At 41.6% G+C, this 19,013-nt stretch overlaps 1 protein-coding gene across 1 annotated transcript; it reads right to left on the reverse strand.

The window, feature by feature from the left end:
* Nucleotides 1-1,403: 1,403 nt before the first annotated feature.
* sox10 (SRY-box transcription factor 10) lies at nucleotides 1,404-10,924 on the reverse strand. The gene is made up of 4 exons (XM_034089771.2): nucleotides 10,815-10,924; nucleotides 6,725-7,510; nucleotides 5,308-5,570; nucleotides 1,404-4,807 (listed from the first exon to the last, which is right to left on the reverse strand). Exons 2-4 carry the CDS (start codon nucleotides 7,153-7,155, stop codon nucleotides 4,023-4,025), a joined length of 1,479 nt encoding a protein of 492 aa, XP_033945662.1. The 5' UTR covers nucleotides 7,156-7,510; nucleotides 10,815-10,924; the 3' UTR covers nucleotides 1,404-4,022.
* Nucleotides 10,925-19,013: the final 8,089 nt, after the last annotated feature.

The raw sequence follows: 19,013 nt of genomic DNA on the forward strand, positions 1-19,013 counted from the left end.
TTGGTACTGATGTTGCTGGGACACAGAGATATGCTTTGGCCATGGGTAGCAGCAGTGGGTCAAACTGTGCATTGTCTCTCCACCACTTCAACAACAATACAGTGTTTGCCAAGAAGGTGAGGCTTATTGACAGGGAGAGATATAAATATACTGTTGGTACTTGTCCATGTCTCTAGGTGTGTACATGTAGCCCTGTAAATACCATGTCCTTTTGTGTTATCTGTTGTTTTATGTTCATGTTGTAACCTACTTGCTGCCATGTTGGACAGGTCTCCCTTGAAAAAGAGATTGATGATCTCAATGGGACCATCTGGTTGAATAAAGTTTTTTTTTTTTTTAAATGTACCTCGATATATCGTTACATCCCTAATATAATCCAACGAGAGTTCATTTATCGCATGAATTGATAATGACCATCTTGCTGTGGATTTCCTCATGATTTACACATGTTTTTATCCTTAATATAAACCTTTTTTAACCAGTGTAATGTAATAAATCAATACACATACTTTATTAATTTACAGTTTTTTTAACTTCAAGCGCTTTGAGAATCTGGGAAAACTGCTATATTAAATGTAAGGAATTATTATTATTATCAATACTACATTGTAAACATACAAGAAAAAGTTGTGTATTTAAAATCCTTAGTATTTGCATCCGATTTATACTTACCAAAAACAAAAGTACTTACTTCAGAATAATATATGTGAAATGGCTTAATGTGTTCATCACAGCTGGTAATGGTGATGTATATACTGCTGCTGGATATATTAACCTATACTTATATGTCAATGTTTATTTATTATTTGATTTATATTTTATATAAGCTGATAATCTGAATCTGTAAAAAGCTGTCGGATAAATGTGGTGCAATAACGGCTTCTAAAATGTAGTGAACTAGAAGTAAAGTAAAAACACTCATAAGTGAAAGTACAAAAGTATTGGATTGTACTAAAGTACCCAAAGAAAAGAGCTTACTTTGAATCTAGTGTATAATATTGTCATATTTCATTATATTTTACTCCACTCTGTTGTACTATTATGACCTATTCTTCTTTCTGTGTCTCTGTATTAACCATTTATACCAAAGCAAATTCCTTATATGCGTAAACCTACTTGGTAATAAAAGCGATTCTGAATCAAATATAAACGATTGGATTATTATTGATGTGTTTGTCACAGCTGATATATTTGAATTACTTTATATACTGCTGCTGGATATCTAAAACAAAGACCATAATGAGAGCTCAATGTTGATATATTAGTCGATTTAAAGCTGTGGAATAATTGTAGGGGAAGAAAAAGTACAATATTGGCTTAAAAAATGCAGGTCCTTGAGTTAATGTGCTTCTTCATCCCATTCCTCGACTGGCTTCATTCGATGAGTACAAAGGGATTTACTATCCAGAGGGCCGATTGTTAATAACTGATAGCAACATGTTCCGCTAATGGTTCCGTTGTAAAAGAGATTTCCGAGAGGCAGTCTTGTATCAAAGCAGATAATCGAGCTTTATTTCAAGTGAGCGTAAAAGATCATTATTCATCATCACCATCACATGATCCCTGCTGTTGAGAAGCTGCCGCAGTGCAGTCACACGAGAAGGGGAACATCGGAAATACCAAAATGGCAGTCGAGTGTTGTCCTCGTAATGGAGAGGAGCGATAAACAGCACGCACACAAACACATATAAATAAGAAATTCAACATAAGTTTCACACGTGGCAATTATAATGATGTTAAATAACAAGGGGCTTTAAGGTGTGGGGGTTAAAAGCAGCAGTGCTGCTTGCATGCGGTTTGGATCTGTGACACAAAATGAGTGATAAATATAAAAACAGATATTTTCTTTACTTTTAAGGTGGAAATAAAATACTTAAAGTACAGTTCTGTTTCTAAATGGTGGACAGAAATGACACAGTCGATTATAGAGAGACATAAATTGATAGTCCAAAAAGGTAAAAATCAAGGCACATTATTACATTTAATATAAGGCTGTGTTAAAAGTTATTTTCTCCTGGAAGCTTTATTCGCACAATCTCTGGCAACTGTTTCTCAGCATTGGCATCAAAAGGCTTCTTTTCCTCAAAGACCAAACGACGACCAACAGATGTGACATTTTGCATTGAATACTTTTCTACATACACATTTCTGAATGACACAGAATACAAGGCAGTGGTGCGTATATTCAGTGGAGATTATAATGGCAAAAAGCATTTAAAATATTAGTAATTGTTCAAACAAGCGAAGAAGCTTCTGTTATATATTCTATGACACGTTGCGACCATGGGTTAAGCAAGTATAAATAGAATTGTCTTTTTTCATGAATGTACTTCATAAATGCGTCGTAAAGATAAGGGAAATCATCACACGTATCAGTGCCATTGTGAGAAAAGGGTAAAAGTAGCTTTTGACACTTATGTGTTTTTAAAGGAATACATCAAACCCCAAAATGTACAATTTATCGTCTTTCAATTATCGTCAAATCTCATCGGCATACAGTGATACAAAATAATCATAATTTGGTTCTTCAGAACTGCATGCAGCTCACCCATAAGGATAATAATCAAGAATAATATGTAAAGGGACAACGTGGAAGCCAAATAATGGTTCAAATGAATATATAATAGTATTTTAAAACCGCATCTTCCAGAATGTTCCTCATTTTTTTATGTTTGACTACTGTAAGCCTACATGAACAAAGTAAACATGTGAATACAGTCAGTGTTATTCTGCATGTATAGGTATTTTCTAAAATGTCACTAGAAGATGTCTTTACTTGCGTGTTGGAGTTCAATATTGGATCAAATATACTGCAAAATACACTGAGTATTCCTACTTTTCAAGTTTATAAGAAAGGCTTTATCGTGTGGGTATTTATACAATCCAATTCTCAAGTATCCATTAGTGTGAGCATGACTTCCCAAACACTTGCATGCATTAAAAGAAAATGGCTGTAAACACAGTTTTTCGTTAAGATTTCATGGTAACACGGTGTTTAAAAAATCATGTGGAAATGGTTATTTTCGGGGGTGAAGTATTCCTTTAAGGCATTAACAATAACTCACATAGAAAGATGTTGAACACTAAAAACTATTTCGCTACAAAAGGTAGTTTTGAGTCGGGAGAAACGTCCGTAAAATCAGTTTCTTTGATATAAGTTTTGGTCTCAAAACTTTGGTCGTTTTTACGAAAACATCAAATCTGTTTGCAAAGAAACGTACAGTTGTCATTTCAAGTATACTGTATACACTATCCTGATAAAAGTCAGTCATCGTTACAAGTTGTCGACTACTTATACATTTTAACAAAACCTCAACACATGTTATGGCATTGTACGTCCATGCACGTGTGTACGAAAGGCAAGTGAACACAGCATAACGGTCCGAGTTAAATAGGGACAAATGTTCCTCAGAAACCAACACCAGTATTTGTTATATTGATTTCCAAAAGCAATACAAAGCTTACATCTGTTTGATAAAAGGTCAATGTTGCCTGAGAAGCCAAATCGCTTGGCACCGGTACAAAATAAGTCCATGTAGAATTAATTTGGCTCAAAGCTCAAAGTCTTGCTAATTCTCAACGTGTACCAGTTGCTGTTGACCCCTTGCTGCTCGTGATAGAGGAGTGTAGACTACAAGTTGCCCCTTCTTGTACACACATTTGATCCTTTTCCACTTATCAATACTTCCTGTTGTGTGTTTGGGAGCACCAGAGGCTTGGTAAAGTAATACATTCTCTGACCACGACACTCTACGCCCTGAATAATCGACCGCTCTTCAAAAGCACCACGCTCCAAGCTCATCCTTGGGCCGTGACAGCATTTCCGCATCTTGGCAGGGCCAGATCGGGGTTTCTTGTCCCCTCCTGCCGCCACTGCCCACTCCCCCGGTGCCTGCCCACTCCCCCCAGCCAAGACCACTTCTTCCTCCAGCGATACCGCCAACGCCGCTCACGCAGCACCCGATCCTGGGGTCTGACGCCGGGGCTGAAGCTGCACCGGTGCCCTCTGCTCTCGTTGTCTGTCATGGCCGCGTCAGAGTGGTGTAGATGGGCTGTTCCCAGTGCGTGGGGCTGTGTGACTGCGGCACGCTGGCCTGGTCGCTGATGGCCGTGTACAGGGGCCTCTGGGAGGGCCCCATGTAGGAGAAGGCGGAGTACAGCCCTGATGCCTGGCTGGAGTGGGCGTAGTACGGCCCTGAAGCCTGGTGGTCCGCATATTCAGCAAACTGAGCCCTGGAGGCCAAGGAGGGGAAGGCTGAGCTGTAGTGAGGGAGGCTGAGGGGGGTGTAGGTGACATGGGACCCTACTGAGGCCGCCTCTCCGAAGTGACCCCCAGCCTCGCTCTTGATCTGAGCCTTGGAGGGATCTGAGGGGCCGTGGTGCTGCATCTGCTGCTGCTGCTGCTTGGAGAGCCAGGCGGCTGAGTGTCCGCTGGCTGCCAGAGCGGAGGAGAGGCCGTAGCTGTACGGAGAGACGGAGGAAGATGATGCTGCCGCTGCCGCTGCTGCTGCTGCTGCTGCTGCTGCCGCGCCGGCACTCTGCCCCACCCCCGGGTGCCCGTTAGGGGGGAGGTACTGGTCAAACTCGTTCACATCGAAGGGCTCCATGTTGGCCATCACCTCATGGCTCATCTCACCAATGTCCACGTTACCAAAGTCGATGTGAGGTTTACCAGATCCTGGAGCACCGGAACTTCCTTCTGCTCCCATTGCCCCACGGGAGCCCCCGTTCCCAGCCTTTCCACCCCCCGCCTTCCCAGAGTGAGGCTCAGTCTTGGGAGTGGTGGGTGGTGTGGGAGGACTGTGACCTAGAGACACAGGACACATAACGTTACAGTAGTTCTCTTGGCAGAAACTATGAAGTTGCTATGCTGTGCTGCAGCACCTCTTTTCACCCTCTGTCTGAAACCAGAGCCCAGTCTGCTCTGATTGGTTAGCTGGCCGGCTCTGTTGTGATTGGTCAACCGCTTAGACCTATCCCACCCCTTAGCCTATCATGTACAATGTGTTGAAGCGCTAGCCAATAGAAGTGCAAGTGGGTAACATTAAACGTCCCCTCTGTGGGACTACGGTATTCTCATTCTGATTCTGAAGTGTTACATGTCCCTAAGTTCTGGAGTCAAAGGAGTCCAATGGAGGTGTTTCAGCTAATGACTGTGTGAGAGGAACTTCCTCTGGAGGGAACAGGGATGGCAGACTTTGCAGACCACACAAAGCTATAACACACTAAAGGAAAGGGAACACCTTAATATGCCAACATGTGTAGTTGTGACGGAACAGCGTGAGAGGCGGTATAGAAGCAGCCCACCTGCAGCATGAGGGTGGCTCCCGTCTGCCAGAGGGGACCCGACCGCCCGGATGAGGGACACATCCAGCTGGAGGCCCTTGTAGTGGGGCTGGCTGACCTCGCCCTCCGAATGGCCATCGGCCTCACTTCCTGACCCAGAACCGGGCTTGCCACTTTTGCGGCGTCGGGGCTGGTACTTGTAGTCGGGATAGTCTTTCTTGTGCTGCTTCCTCAGCCTCTCAGCCTCCTCGATGAAGGGTCGCTTGTCACTCTCATTAAGAAGCCTTGGATACAAATAAATGATGTTCGGTTTGTTTAAGTTAGGAAGAAGAAAAGAACCAAATAGGCACATTGTTATGTCGGCTTTTTTCTGTTGTATATATCCTACAAGGTAGTCCAAAATGTGGTCACACTTTGTCAGAGGAAAATGGTCATCCAAGAAACTTACATTGATAACATGAATACGAAACACAGAGGCGATTTCTTAAAGGCTTTGTGTGCAGTGTTTGGAAGGTAGATATCTGGGTTATACGCTCACTCACGTCCTCTTGTACATGCAAATACGTCTAACCAGCTGCATGGCATGCCACTCCTGCCAGGGGCTTCTGACTGCTGCACAGTAATGAGATAATGAAGGCCAAAGATGCATCCTGTCTGCAAACTTGAAACTTGAGGAATGGCATGAGAAACTCCTGACCTTCCTCAGCCTTCCTCTTCATCGTGTTTCTGGGCAAATTATCCAATCATGCCTGCAGCCCAAGGTCAAGTCTTCATCTAATTAACGGTAAGTCCCAAAGGGTTAATTCATTTAACATTTGTGACCTTTCTGTCAGCCGACAGCCAGCGTTGTGTCTGAGAGAGACTTATGTACGCTCTGACAGAGCTTTACACTTAGGTAACTACAGGGATACCGTGATCAAAAACAAAAGAGTTACAGTAAAACTTTATCATTTCAAAATTGAAAGGGCGTGTAATTACTTTGATGGTTGAACTTTAAATGAGAGCAGAATGTGGTGAAAGCACCCCATGATTCCCTCAGGAGCCGATTACCAATCAATGGGACAGAGATGATGCATCAAAGGACAATAATACTTGGGTTATATATAATGTGTGTCCATGCGTACAAGTGATCAGCTGATGGAGGCAAACGGTGCCAGTTAGACCTTAGAAACTAAAGTGGTTTCGTTGGTAAATATTCAACACACGTAATACTTTCAGCCCTGGCCATGAAATTGACCTTTGGCCTTTCCTAATGTGGAGCTATTCCCCTCAGCCCTGCACCCTGAGTATAAACCCCTGCTCTGTTTATAGCAGATATTTTAGCTTCAGCTTCAATAATATAAATATTCACAATAATGGGACGGAGTAAAAAAAAGGGGCCATTCTGCGTAATGAATACTTTAAGTTGTGGTACTTTAGATATATGTTGCCCCCTCACCTCCACAGCTTCCCCAGGGTCTTGCTGAGCTCCGCGTTGTGCAGGTGAGGATGCTGATCGGCCAGCTTCCTCCTCGCGGCCTGCGCCCAAACCATGAACGCGTTCATGGGCCTCTTCACGTGGGGCTTGTTCTTGTTTCCGGCGTTGGCGCGCACCGGCATGGGCACCAGGGTCCAGTCGTAGCAGTTGAGCACCTGGCTCACGGCGTCACGGATGCCTGCGGGGAAGCGGTCGTCCTCATCTTCCGATTTGGGGAATGAACCTCCGGCCACCGAGTCCTCCTGACCCGGGAGCTGCGGCTGCTGCGGCCCGGGCAGAGGCGAGTCTCCCCCAGTAGCACCGGAGGATTGACCCGGTGACATGGAGCGACTGTCATCGGACATCCCGGGACTGAGCTCCACCTCCGACAAGCTCTGCTCGTCTCTGGACATCTTTCCTAACACACACAAGCCTCCAGGCGGATGAATGTGCTCCTAAATGCTCAGCTCTACCTGTTGAGTCCGATCTGTTACTGGTTGATAGAGAGAGAACGACTGATCCTTGTTAAGTTATAATATGAACTTCCAATCTGTCTCTACTCTCAGTCTCCGTTGCAAGACTCTATGAGGGTTCCACATTAAAGTTCTTTCCATCCGGGTTGTTGGTATGATAGGCGGCTCAGTGCGCACCTTGGACCCCAGCTTACCTGCTAATGCACAGCTGTCTGCACCAAACTCGCCCACTATCACTTCCCACCCTAAACTCTCTCCTCCGGTTGTCCAGTGGGTGAATTCCAAAAGCAAGGACCTGGAAAAAGCAGAATGACGAGGAGGGTTAGTTCAACAAGCCTATAGCTATAAAGACAGTACCTGCGTCAACACCCAACAACCTATAGTGATGTGATAGTGTTCAAAGTCAAGACACAACAGCATCATTTATTTGTCGTCCTCTAAGTATACACCATGAGGCTGGACTTGAACGAATTGGCCCACCCTATTTTTAACTCGATAAAATACTCCTTTTGTGCAAGTTATTTGCCTTATCAGCAAATAACCTCAAGCGATTCCTTTCAATGTAATTGGTTGGGCGGCTACTCTCCGTCGACTAAAATAGTCGACTAGTTTTTTTCCTTATTTTTTGCCGAATGTCTTATTTTCAATGAAGTTATGAGCTCATCTCTGGTAAGTACAAGACTTAAAGTGATGCTTTTGTATGATTCTTTGTGGAGAGACTCAGATTTACAAATAGATCTGTCGATTAAACCGACTAAGGATTAGTCGAAAAAAACGTATTTTGTGTTTGGATCCGAATTTTTGTATAAAGGAATTTATATTTGTTCTAGTTTCATACAGATCGTCTACAAATATTCTGACTCATATTCCTTTCCAAAAACGTTATGCAATGTAATAATCGAAAAGGATATAATAGGCCATATTGAATGTCGTCAATATTCGAAGTGGATGCATATGTTTTTTTCCATCTCATTCATAAAATAAGGATGTAGGTGTCACTTCTTCTTGAAATTATGTTTTTCATCGCCATCTCTTTTAAAGAGCCTTTTTTGTTAAAAGTCTTTTGATAAACTAGCGTACACAAAGAAATGTGAACTATCAAATGAGTGAGATTTGTTTGCACAACAACAAAAAACAATGTAATATAAATCTAGAAGAAGCAAACGCGTGCGGTATCCCCCCAAAAGTGCCTCAAATCGCATATAAATGCATTTTAGTTTTATCTGAGCCCCACAACTTTTCAACACAAAGTGACGCCCATGGATTACAGTTTTTGCAGAGGTCCTGCTCCTGTTAGCACACTGCCCTTCTGCAGGTTCCCCCCCTCTCTAAACTAGCTACTGTTTAAGGTTGAGCAGTTATTCCAAGCTCCCCGGAGAGAAAGTGTTGGAATGACACGAGGCCGCAGCAGCACAGACCTTGGATTTATCCTCTGCACTTCTTGGATAAACATGGCCTGGCGCTGGAAACATAAACCCCCGTCAGTACGCGTGTGTGAATTGGACACAGTCTGTTTGTTAAACAGTGTCCAGTCTATCGGCGGGGAGCAAAATGTGTCCTTGTTTTTGTCCATTAAATAAATCAACACCCCTGCCTCCAACTCCACGTCCTAAATCAGCGAACTTCCTGTGAACCAGCAGCTCACAGCCGGCCGGTTTGTGTTCTGCTCTGGTTTCAAATTGCAGGAAAATTAGCCACCTCGCTCACGTCCACTGACATTATGAAATGGCTTGTCAATTTAACAGTATCTGTGTGTGTGTGTGTGTGTGTGTGTGTGTGTGTGTGTGTGTGTGTGTGTGTGTGTGTGTGTGTGTGTGTGTGTGTGTGTGTGTGTGTGTGTGTGTGTGTGTGTGTGTGTGTGTGGGGGGGGGGGGGGGGTATACCCACTTAGGCTACCCCACCTTTATCCTGGAGAAAATGGAACCCCTTTTTTATATTTAAAACTAAGCATGAGTGCCTTTACATTCGCTTCTGATCCGAGTTAGGCATATTACCCAAAGCTTAACGTATCAGGCACGTGTGTCCTGATTCGCTTAATACAAGTCTGACTTGTTCGGAAAACTATCTTTTTATCAGTGGATGTCAGGGATCGTATCCATTTCCAGCAGATTTGCATGTAAAGCTTAACCATCTGTCCGACGTGCATTGATAAAGACTTTCGCCTGCCACCTGCTGCAGACACAATCACCGTGCGTACTCGCACCAAAGGCCTCATTGCGCACGTAACTGGCTGCTACAATGTTGTTTGTGAAAGTAAGGAGCGAGAATGATCCAGAATGACTTGTTTGAGTTATACGTTCTTGTTGTGAGAGACCACATAAAGTAATCTGTTTAGCACATCAGGAACACATCAGGGAATAATTAATTCAACAGAGTCGTAAATCCACATATTGTCTCGGTTACTTTAATCTCTTTTAATGTTTGTTGTACAAATTGTTTAGTAAACATGCTCAAGTCAGTGCTTGTTGTTAATTATCACCCTGAGCATATTTACTGCGCGTAATGAATTCCTGTGCCTCATTATCGCCGCTTGACCTGCCAGAGAGTTGGCCTTAATTTGCTTGTTTGGAAACGGTCTGTTTTTGTTTGTTTTTTTCAATTAGTTTCACAATGGCTCATATTTCTAATTCTCCAAAACAACAGTAAATACAAAGAAGCAAGAAGATCGCTGCAAGTGTATCTAACAAGTAAACATTTGTAAAAATAAATAGTTTAGACTTCTTTTACCCATCTCCAACAAATTACATATCAAGTGTACGTCTAGTTATTTTCCTCATAGCCTCTTGTAACTTCTCAGAACGTTTCCCTTTTGAGAAATCAGATTCTCTTAGTCTGAAAAAAGGCTGTCTCCGTCGGACGAACAGAAAAAGCTCAATTTAAAATGTTTTCTCATGAAACACAGGATGACGGCACACAGCTATCCTCTCACCGTCAGCATGACAGGGGGGACAACAAGTGTCTGAAAGTATTCTTAAATATAACACCACTGACTTTGGTAATGGAGACAATTGAAGATACGATTATTAAAGAACAAACAAGTCATCAGGAATTTTGGACCAGTCTTAAACCACATCCAAACTCGCGATAATGTTGCTAATTATAACCAATATTAACGATTATCAAGGTAGCCTCTGAAATTATGAGGCGGGGTTCTTCTCTACGATCCCATTGAATACATTTAAAACACGAGCACTTGTTGCTTGGCACAAAACCATCCTCACACCATCATCACGACAGGATTGATTAACTTCATGATCATAATCCATGCCAACACTTTTTTTAAATATGTTTAATTTGATCTGATTTCAGCGCTAAATACATATTATTGTCTTCAGTGCTGAAATGACCTGCAATAAAAGCACTTTTAAAAAATACGATTATTAAAGGAGGAACAAATCATCAGTCACTTCATACCAGTCTAAAACGACATCCAATCTCGCAAAAAGTTGCCTACTTATCAATATTAAAGACTATTTAATTTAAATGTGTAATTCTGAATCTGGTTTCTTCTCTAGGATCCTATAAGAAAGCCTGAGTCTCAGAGTGAGAGCCTCCAGCAGCAGCAGAGAGGAAAGAGTTGGAAATGCTGAGCTTCTTACTTCAGTAATGAGAAAAGGAGGTCGCCGGTTTAGCACGAGAGTCCGTGAGTTCCCGAGTTTCCAAAGTGACGCTCGCTCCCGAGCCCCCTCGTTCGCGCTGCCCAAGTATGAATGCGAGCTCTGTGTGTCGTGCAGGGGCTTAAAGGGCTCCTTGTATGAGGCAGGGAGAGAAAAAATAAAAAGAAAGATTTGCTGGGGATGAACATTCTTAAAGGAGCAGTACGGACACAGGCTCGGGGGTCTCTGATTGGCTGAAAAAATCTCTCTCTCTCAAAGAACAAAAAAATAGGGAAATAAATTAAAGTTTAGTGTCACTAAAATAATTGGATGTTGAAAGTAATGTGCGTAAATTGTACGTAAGAAATGTTGCGAAAGAAGTTAAGACACAGTTTTCACTTTACACATAAACCAACTATTCTGGTGTTAATGCTGGGATATTCCAGTTGTTTTTTTATAATACACACCTTACAAATGACATAGTACTTCCAGTAAGTTTTGTTTGTCTCAATTGAGTGAAGGTTGAACAGTCAGATATGAGCGTAAATTGTGCGTTAGAAATATTATGCTTGAGAAGTCAAGACAACATTTAGACTTTGAACATGAACAACATTCTGTGGAGATTTTACCTGGGGATATTCTGTATTTATCTGAACAACATCTGACAAATAACTCAGCGCTTTGTGTTTACTTCAAAGAAAGTCAGGATTTGTTCCTCTTAAATAAGTGGAGTTTGAATATAGTCAACTATGAAAATGCTTGAATTGCAAGAAATGTTTTGCTATAGTTAAAGCAAGATTCTTAGTTTGAATATGCTCAACCTGCTCTGGCGATTATACGCTGGGCTATACAGATTGTATTTCCAAACCTGATGATATGGGTCTTGGGGTTACCTTCAGAGAAATGCATGTTGTGTTACTCTGAGTGAGTGGAAGTTGAATACATCAGATAGTGAGTGTGCATAAAATGGGCGAAAAAAGTTACGCAAGATTTGATTTTGTAAACCCTGCCCTTGCGATTTTACTAGGAGAATATTCTGTATTTGTCCAATTCCACACCTAACAACTTTACAAAGGCTTTGGTGTGAACTTTAGAGAAAGTCTAGTTTTGTTTCACCAAAACGAGCGGAGGTTGAATAAAGTCAGATATGAGTGTGCGTAAATTGTGCGCAAAAGATTTTACGCAAGTTTACCCAAGATTAGTTGTGTACACTCTGCTCATGGCGACTTTGGTTGCGGGGATTTTTTCGAATTCCACACCTGACCAATTACACAGTTAATAACGAGTTTGTTTTTCCAGAAATCAAATATTTGACGAAAGAGATATTTTAATTACAGGCTTCTTCAAATGTTCAAATGAAACTGTGGAGGAATAACACATTTGAGCAGCTATAATGTAGAGTCTACAAACATCAAGTGTGCCACTACAGATGTTTCGTGGACAAAGTCAGGAAAAATGTTCTTGCGTGTTTAACATTTGATGGTGACGCAGTTTAATTTCACATTTGAGAACATGCTCGGGGCGGGGGCAATACCGTTTTTTCTGTCAGCTGACGAATCCACACATTAAAAAAAGACTGTTTGTTTGATGCGTCTGATCGTTTCTTGATGAAAAGGGGAATTTACTGGAGTTTATCAAACATGTTCCATGTTCAACTCATATAGATGCAGCCAAATAAGACTGTTGGCACCTTTGTGCAGAATAATCCACCACAGTACAATCAAACCGTTTGATTTGACTGCAAATATGTGTGAGGAAACCTAAACCACTTTGGGAAGTTCAACCGATTTGCAAATGCAGAAGAGTAGACAACTTGGAAACGTTTGCTTCGTATTTTTTAAGTTTGAGCAAAATCACAGCTTTCAGAGTGATCATTTTGCATCCCAATTGTTTGTTTCTGACTAAATGGACCAATATGACCTTTACCTTAACTGTATACAGTATATCTTTTTTTATTTCCACAGTTAAGGCCATTCAAAAACGTGTGTTTGGCAGCCAACAGTGCGCCTCTTTATGTGAAAGTGTGAGTTTTATAATTGCATCAGCGCCTCTCGTAGAGCCGCAGAGAAATCAAACGGTAGATGCAGAAAGGAGAGACGAGAGAGGACATCATGGGCCGCGCGGACACAAACACACGCGCTGTTCTTCCCAACAATGACCCCTTGTATCCCCGCCATGCGACACACTGGCACCCAATCCAGAAATCACCACTTTTTTTGGTCCATTATCCATTAAAGTTGACCGTGATAAGGGAATCTCTCTCTCCCCCTCTCCCCTCCTTTCCTTGCGTCCTTTGTTTTGTTTTTTATCTCAGGTGAATTGTAACCATGTGATCAAAAACGAGCACCCCCTAAAGAGAGTGGGGGAACAAAAAGCAGTTCTGTGCAAATGAAAAAAGAAGGGAAATGCGTGTGTGTCTCCTGTTAGTGCCACTCGTTGTCCGCGTCTCCACAAACTCTGACATGTACAGAAAAAAGCTCCAAGAGCAGAGCCTCGGCCCCGGGGATCTGCGGAGGGGCTGGCCGCCTCCTGGAGCTTTAAAGCGGGGATCTTCAGGGAGACACTCCGGGGATTTGGCTCCCACTGTGGAGGATGTCCGGCCCGGCCTCGGTTTGACGTGAGTGCTTGTTTTGGCGTGTGTGTGTTTGTGCGCAAATAATGAAGGAAATGAGCAGGCCCAAAAAATACATTTCGAAATAAATTGATGCAATTTTGGCGAAAAATGAGAGTGAATAGCCAACACGTTTCTTTAGCCACAAGGTGTTTCAAATACATGAGCTGGTGTTAGAAATTACGCAGGAACTGTTTCAAAATGCTTCTAAAGTACATTCTCTAATAATCTTTTTGTAATGTGTTGAAACTATGAATCATAAGAGCAAATAAATCATTATTCTATGCTTAATTATTTCTTAAATATCCCCATAGGCTAACGTCGGTCCAAACATGATGATCTGGCAATCTGCACACTTTGTTCGTGACAGGAATTAGATTAAGCAAATTGAGACGGGTGAGACTTCCAGAAAAACAAGACAAATAAATTGTGCTTTGTGTATTTATATGTTGCTGCCATGTACTTCAGTGCTTCAAATGTCGATAATAGGTGTTTTAAATGTTATATAATATATAAAAGAATATTATATGATGCTTCATTTTTTCCTAGGCCTGTTGCATTGCAAGGAATTAAGTATGAAAAGCAGCTGATTAGAAATGGGACAATTCAACTTAAATAATTATAATAAAATGATTTTTAATGAAGTATTTCTACATTTTTGAAAGCAGAACAATATTCAGGATGTCTAATTATTAACTTAACTTCAGTAAATTAGTGTCTAATAACTCAGTAAAATGCCGAAAGCCCTCTGGCCTTGTGGTAGATTAAAAAAAGAAAATAAATCAGTCAATGATTTACTGTGCAACCTGTCTCCCTTGAAAAACACATGTTTAGATTCTTGGCATGAAACTAAAGGAATAGTTCTTGTGTGATTTTGTGAGAACTCATAATAGTACATTTATGTTTTAAAGTAATTAATGAACATAAAATATGGAAACTTTAATCAATAAAGTATATATTTGAACTCTTATCTGTGTACTGATTGTTTTTTTCTACAACATAGGGAAACTCAGAGATTAAACAAATAGGCAGTTAAAAAATATACAAACGTGTCTTGTCTTGTGACAGAGATGAGGTAGTTTGTTGTGAAACACACGCACGCGCACGCGCACACACACACACACACACACACACACACACACGATGTATTCCAAGTGTTTCTTAGAATCAGATCACTTCCACAAGGACTCCTTTAATCATCTGATTAGTACTGACTGATATTGGCTGAGTCATCAACACACACACATATACAGGAAATGTCAACATTTGAAATACATTTAAGAGAAAACAAAACGACATTTCGGACAAGGCACACTTGAGAAGAGCAAAATAAAAGGTTTTGCCTGGATAAGACCATAAATATATTTATTGTTGTGATTTATAAACGTTAAATGGATGCTTATTCTTACATAGAAATAAAAAGGGATAACATCTCATACTGAAGCCCTTATTGGTTTATCATGACATACATTCATAAAACCAGAAAATACCATGATATTTAATAGTGAAATATTGAAAATACATGTGTGATAATATTGTGTGAATAATCCAGTGGATAATAATAAGCTAATGTTCAGTAACGCTACAAATACTTTGTCATTTGAGGTTAAAGTTGAATTTGACTAATAGCACTTCAAATGTTCTACAGATATTGCAACCATTTTGCTGTTGTGAATTCTAAGGCTGGGATCATCGTTTTTAACTTGTTACCATGGCAATTGCATGTTATCTTTCAACTACATAAAGTTATTTAGCAAATTGTATGTAGTTATGTGGCTGGTACTCTGACCTGGAATCCACTGTATCCTTTCTGTTCTGTATTATTATTATTATTATTATTATTATTATCTGTATTAAGCAGTTTGTATCTCTCTCTCTCTCTCTCTCTCTCTCTCTCTCTCTCTCTCTCTCTCTCTCTCTCTCTCTCTCTCTCTCTCTCTCTCTCTCTCTCTCCCTCTCCCTCTCTCTCTCTCTCTCTCTCTCTCTCTCTCTCTCTCTCTCTCTCTCTCTCTCTCTCTCCCTCTCTGCCTGCATGCACCTGTGCAGAGCAGGTGTTTCTGTATTTGGTTGAAGTGGATCAGTGAACCCTGCAGAAGGATCCGGCTGCCTGCAGTCATTGGGTTATTATCAACGTAATCAACTCTCTATCAAGAAATAAAAGCAGCATTCAGTTCCTCTATGGCAGTAATAATGTAGATACTGATTGATTCCCATTATTTTTCCTGCACAACTGGAGCTGCAGTTATTCAGATGTTAAAAGGAACACAAGGTAAACACAGCATCCTTGTCCTTTTTAAGTCACATTTTAAAAGTTTTAATCGTACCATAATGAAAGGTCAAACTGTGAGTAACTGAGCTTCTACACTATTCCCTGATAGTGAGCTATACATCCCCAATTAAAATGTCAAGGAATCCTCAAACGGGTAATAAATCAAATGCCCATCTTAATAAATGCATGCAGTGTTACATTTAAATAAGTCCTCCTCTTAAACGTGTGTGAATCCTGTCTTTGTGCTCATAATACCAAAGTTCCTATTCTTTTGTCTTTCTCTGAGTTACTGGCTATGGAGGAGTGTGTGTGTGTGTGTGTGTGTGTGTGTGTGTGTGTGTGTGTGTGTGTGTGTGTGTGTGTGTGTGTGTGTGTGTGTGTGTGTGTGTGTGTGTGTGTGTGTGTGTGTGTGTGTGTGTGTGTGTGTGTGTGTGTGTGTGTGTGTGTGTGTGTGGGGGGGGGGGGTGGCATGGCATGAACTTGGAAAGGCTTTCGCTGCAGCTGGGGATTGAGTTTGGGATGTTGTGTGTGTGTGTGAATAGTGTGTGTGTGTGTGTGTGTGTGTGTGTGTGTGTGTGTGTGTGTGTGTGTGTGTGTGTGTGTGTGTGTGTGTGTGTGTGTGTGTGTGTGTGTGTGTGTGTGTGTGTGTGTGTGTGTGTGTGTGTGTGTGTGTGTGTGTGTGTGTGTGGTTGTATCACTGCACGTGTATGCATACATGTATGTTGCAGAAGGACATTTTAGCTGAATGTGTGTGTGATGGACTGTGCTGGTGCTTCAGTTGGTGTGTGTGTGTGTGTGTGTGTGTGTGTGTGTGTGTGTGTGTGTGTGTGTGTGTGTGTGTGTGTGTGTGTGTGTGTGTGTGTGTGTGTGTGTGTGTGTGTGTGTGTGTGTGTGTGTGTGTGTGTGTGTGTGTGTGTGTGTGTGTGTGTGTGTGTGTGTGTGCTGCTATCTTAATGAATAGGCCATTGTGCATCCTGCTCCATATCTCCACTGGCGAGCCAAAGGGAAGAATCTAGTTACTTCAATTGTGTGAGGGGGAACATCTAAAGGAAATTGATATATGCGGGTTGAGGTGAGGGGGGGTGGTAGGAAGGGGGGGGGGGGGGTTAAAGGGGTGAGGGTCCCGGGTGAGGCAGAGAGGGAGAGTTTAGTTACCTGTTGCTGATCTCTGCTGGTATTCTCTAATCTTCCTTCTACCTGTTTTTGAGCACTTGGCTTTACTATCACTCAAGAAGCAGTTGCTGATGCTAATGCTAGCAACCATGTGCTCATATATTGTTGTTATTGTTACATGTTAAAGACCCTTCACTAAGTTAAGCTACATCTTATAAGCATAATGGCTCATTGTCTGATTGGGGTTTTTTGGAAGAAGTTATGACGTGCAAAACCATTGTACTGCTGTGGACGGGAGCATCAGCTTTAATGCTAACGTATTTTAGCAACTGGAAAAAGGGACGGCTACATTTTTTATATTTAGCTTTATTTGCCGTCAGACGACAACCTCTTTCAAATGGGGAGCTAAAGTCGTTTCTTTCCTCTCACTAAAACCACCAGACTCTATTGAAAACAAAACAGTAATTCTGCCAAATTGTTGTTCTAGTGCGGCCTTAATCGGCTAGTTTGTGAATCCGCACTAACTCTTTAGCACAGGGGTGGGGAACCTTTTTCCTCTCAAGGGCCATTTCAATTTTTTCAACATCCTCCGAGGGCCGTACAAATTATTGACGTCTGCTTAAAGATACTAAAATCACAGCCCATTCATTTGGCCTTTCTTTCATGCTGTGCAAAGAAAAAGCAACCTCTTAATCCAGATATCTCACCATGATTCGCGCATGCAGGCACGTGCACAGTTGTGGCATGAACACCAAAACAGAAAGATATGGACACAAGATGTGTGCAATTTAGTTGCCTATCCATGTGAACATGATTTAAGTGGGGGGGGGACCTAACCTCCTCTAGGGGGGTCCGGGCCCGGCATGTTCCCCCGGGAAGATTTTTTTTTAAATATTGAAGTTAAAAGCATCAATCTGGTGCACTTTGAGAGCAACATTAGGAGATCTATGGAAACATCTCTCAACACCCATTTGAAACAGAACTGGAAGCAGATTTTCTTTTTCTTTATGGATATTTTACAAATCACTCCCCTTTCAAACTGTATTCTTGTTTATTAATAACAACTTTTTTTTACTGTCATATAGTATTTTATACCTGTTTACTTTATTCTCTTATTTTTTTATAATGATCATATAAAGATGTGCCTTTACCTCACTGGTAGTAGAAAAAACTTCTTATATTCGTTAGCATAGCTAGCTAACCAGATGCTAATAACAACAAAGTTATTGACTGTATGATCAGTATGACAGATCGCCACTGGGCTTTCAACTAAAGACACAGCCACGCAAAAACTGCGGCATGTGTACGGCTCCTTATGGCTACTGACATTTGTGAAGTCCAGGCCCGGAGCGGCGTTCTGGTGCTCTGCTCTCCGGCAGCTCTAAACCCCTGTCGGATGAGACATATACCACGTGATGACACGTTAGGCTTGTGTTGTGTTCAAGGACCCTAACCTTGGCCAGGAAAAACAGGCACTTGCTTGTTACATATTTTGCGGTCTAGATTTCTTAATTTTTTTTCTTTTTTGCGTGTGTTACCTCGAGGGCCGTATCAAATTGTCTCGCGGACCGTATACGCCCCAGGGGCCCGAGGTTCCCCACCCCTGCTTTAGAAAGTGTCTGATGGATTGCCATTTCATTGTTTGCTCTAAGGCAGAGGCGTATGAAGTGATTAGGATTTTGGGGGTCGAAGGCCAAAGTCACTGTGACCTCATAAAACACCTAATTGACCGTAACTCAATAATTAAAATGCTGATTATGACAATTTCACACGAATGGATGGTGTCTAAATGGATGAAACAATGGACGGTCTTTCAAATAGAGGATCGCACCAGCTGTGACATCAAAAAGGGCCAGAGGACACAGACCCGTGATACACCGCTTTTCTGATTCCATTTCCATTTGTACCACACCTTTCTTCAAACTGAATTCATTTTGATATCAAATATACACCTGTAAGGTTAGCCAGGGGCCCTGAGATACTTTAACTACACATGGAATCTGACCTTTCAGTCCATCAATTAAAGCTTTTATTGAGTGGTGCAAAAATGAGTCCTAAAACCCAGAGATGAGTCAGCATGATACGACTTTTGGTTCCCTCGTCTCAAATCTACAACATAAAATACATGAGTATACCCCACTGGTGAATATCTAAAGCTTCTACATGTCTTAAAAACTGCGGTTGCTAACAAGTGTCTAAATAAGACTAG

This window comes from Pseudochaenichthys georgianus, chromosome 8 (assembly GCF_902827115.2).
Source record: "Pseudochaenichthys georgianus chromosome 8, fPseGeo1.2, whole genome shotgun sequence".
Taxonomy (NCBI): Eukaryota; Metazoa; Chordata; class Actinopteri; order Perciformes; family Channichthyidae; genus Pseudochaenichthys; species Pseudochaenichthys georgianus.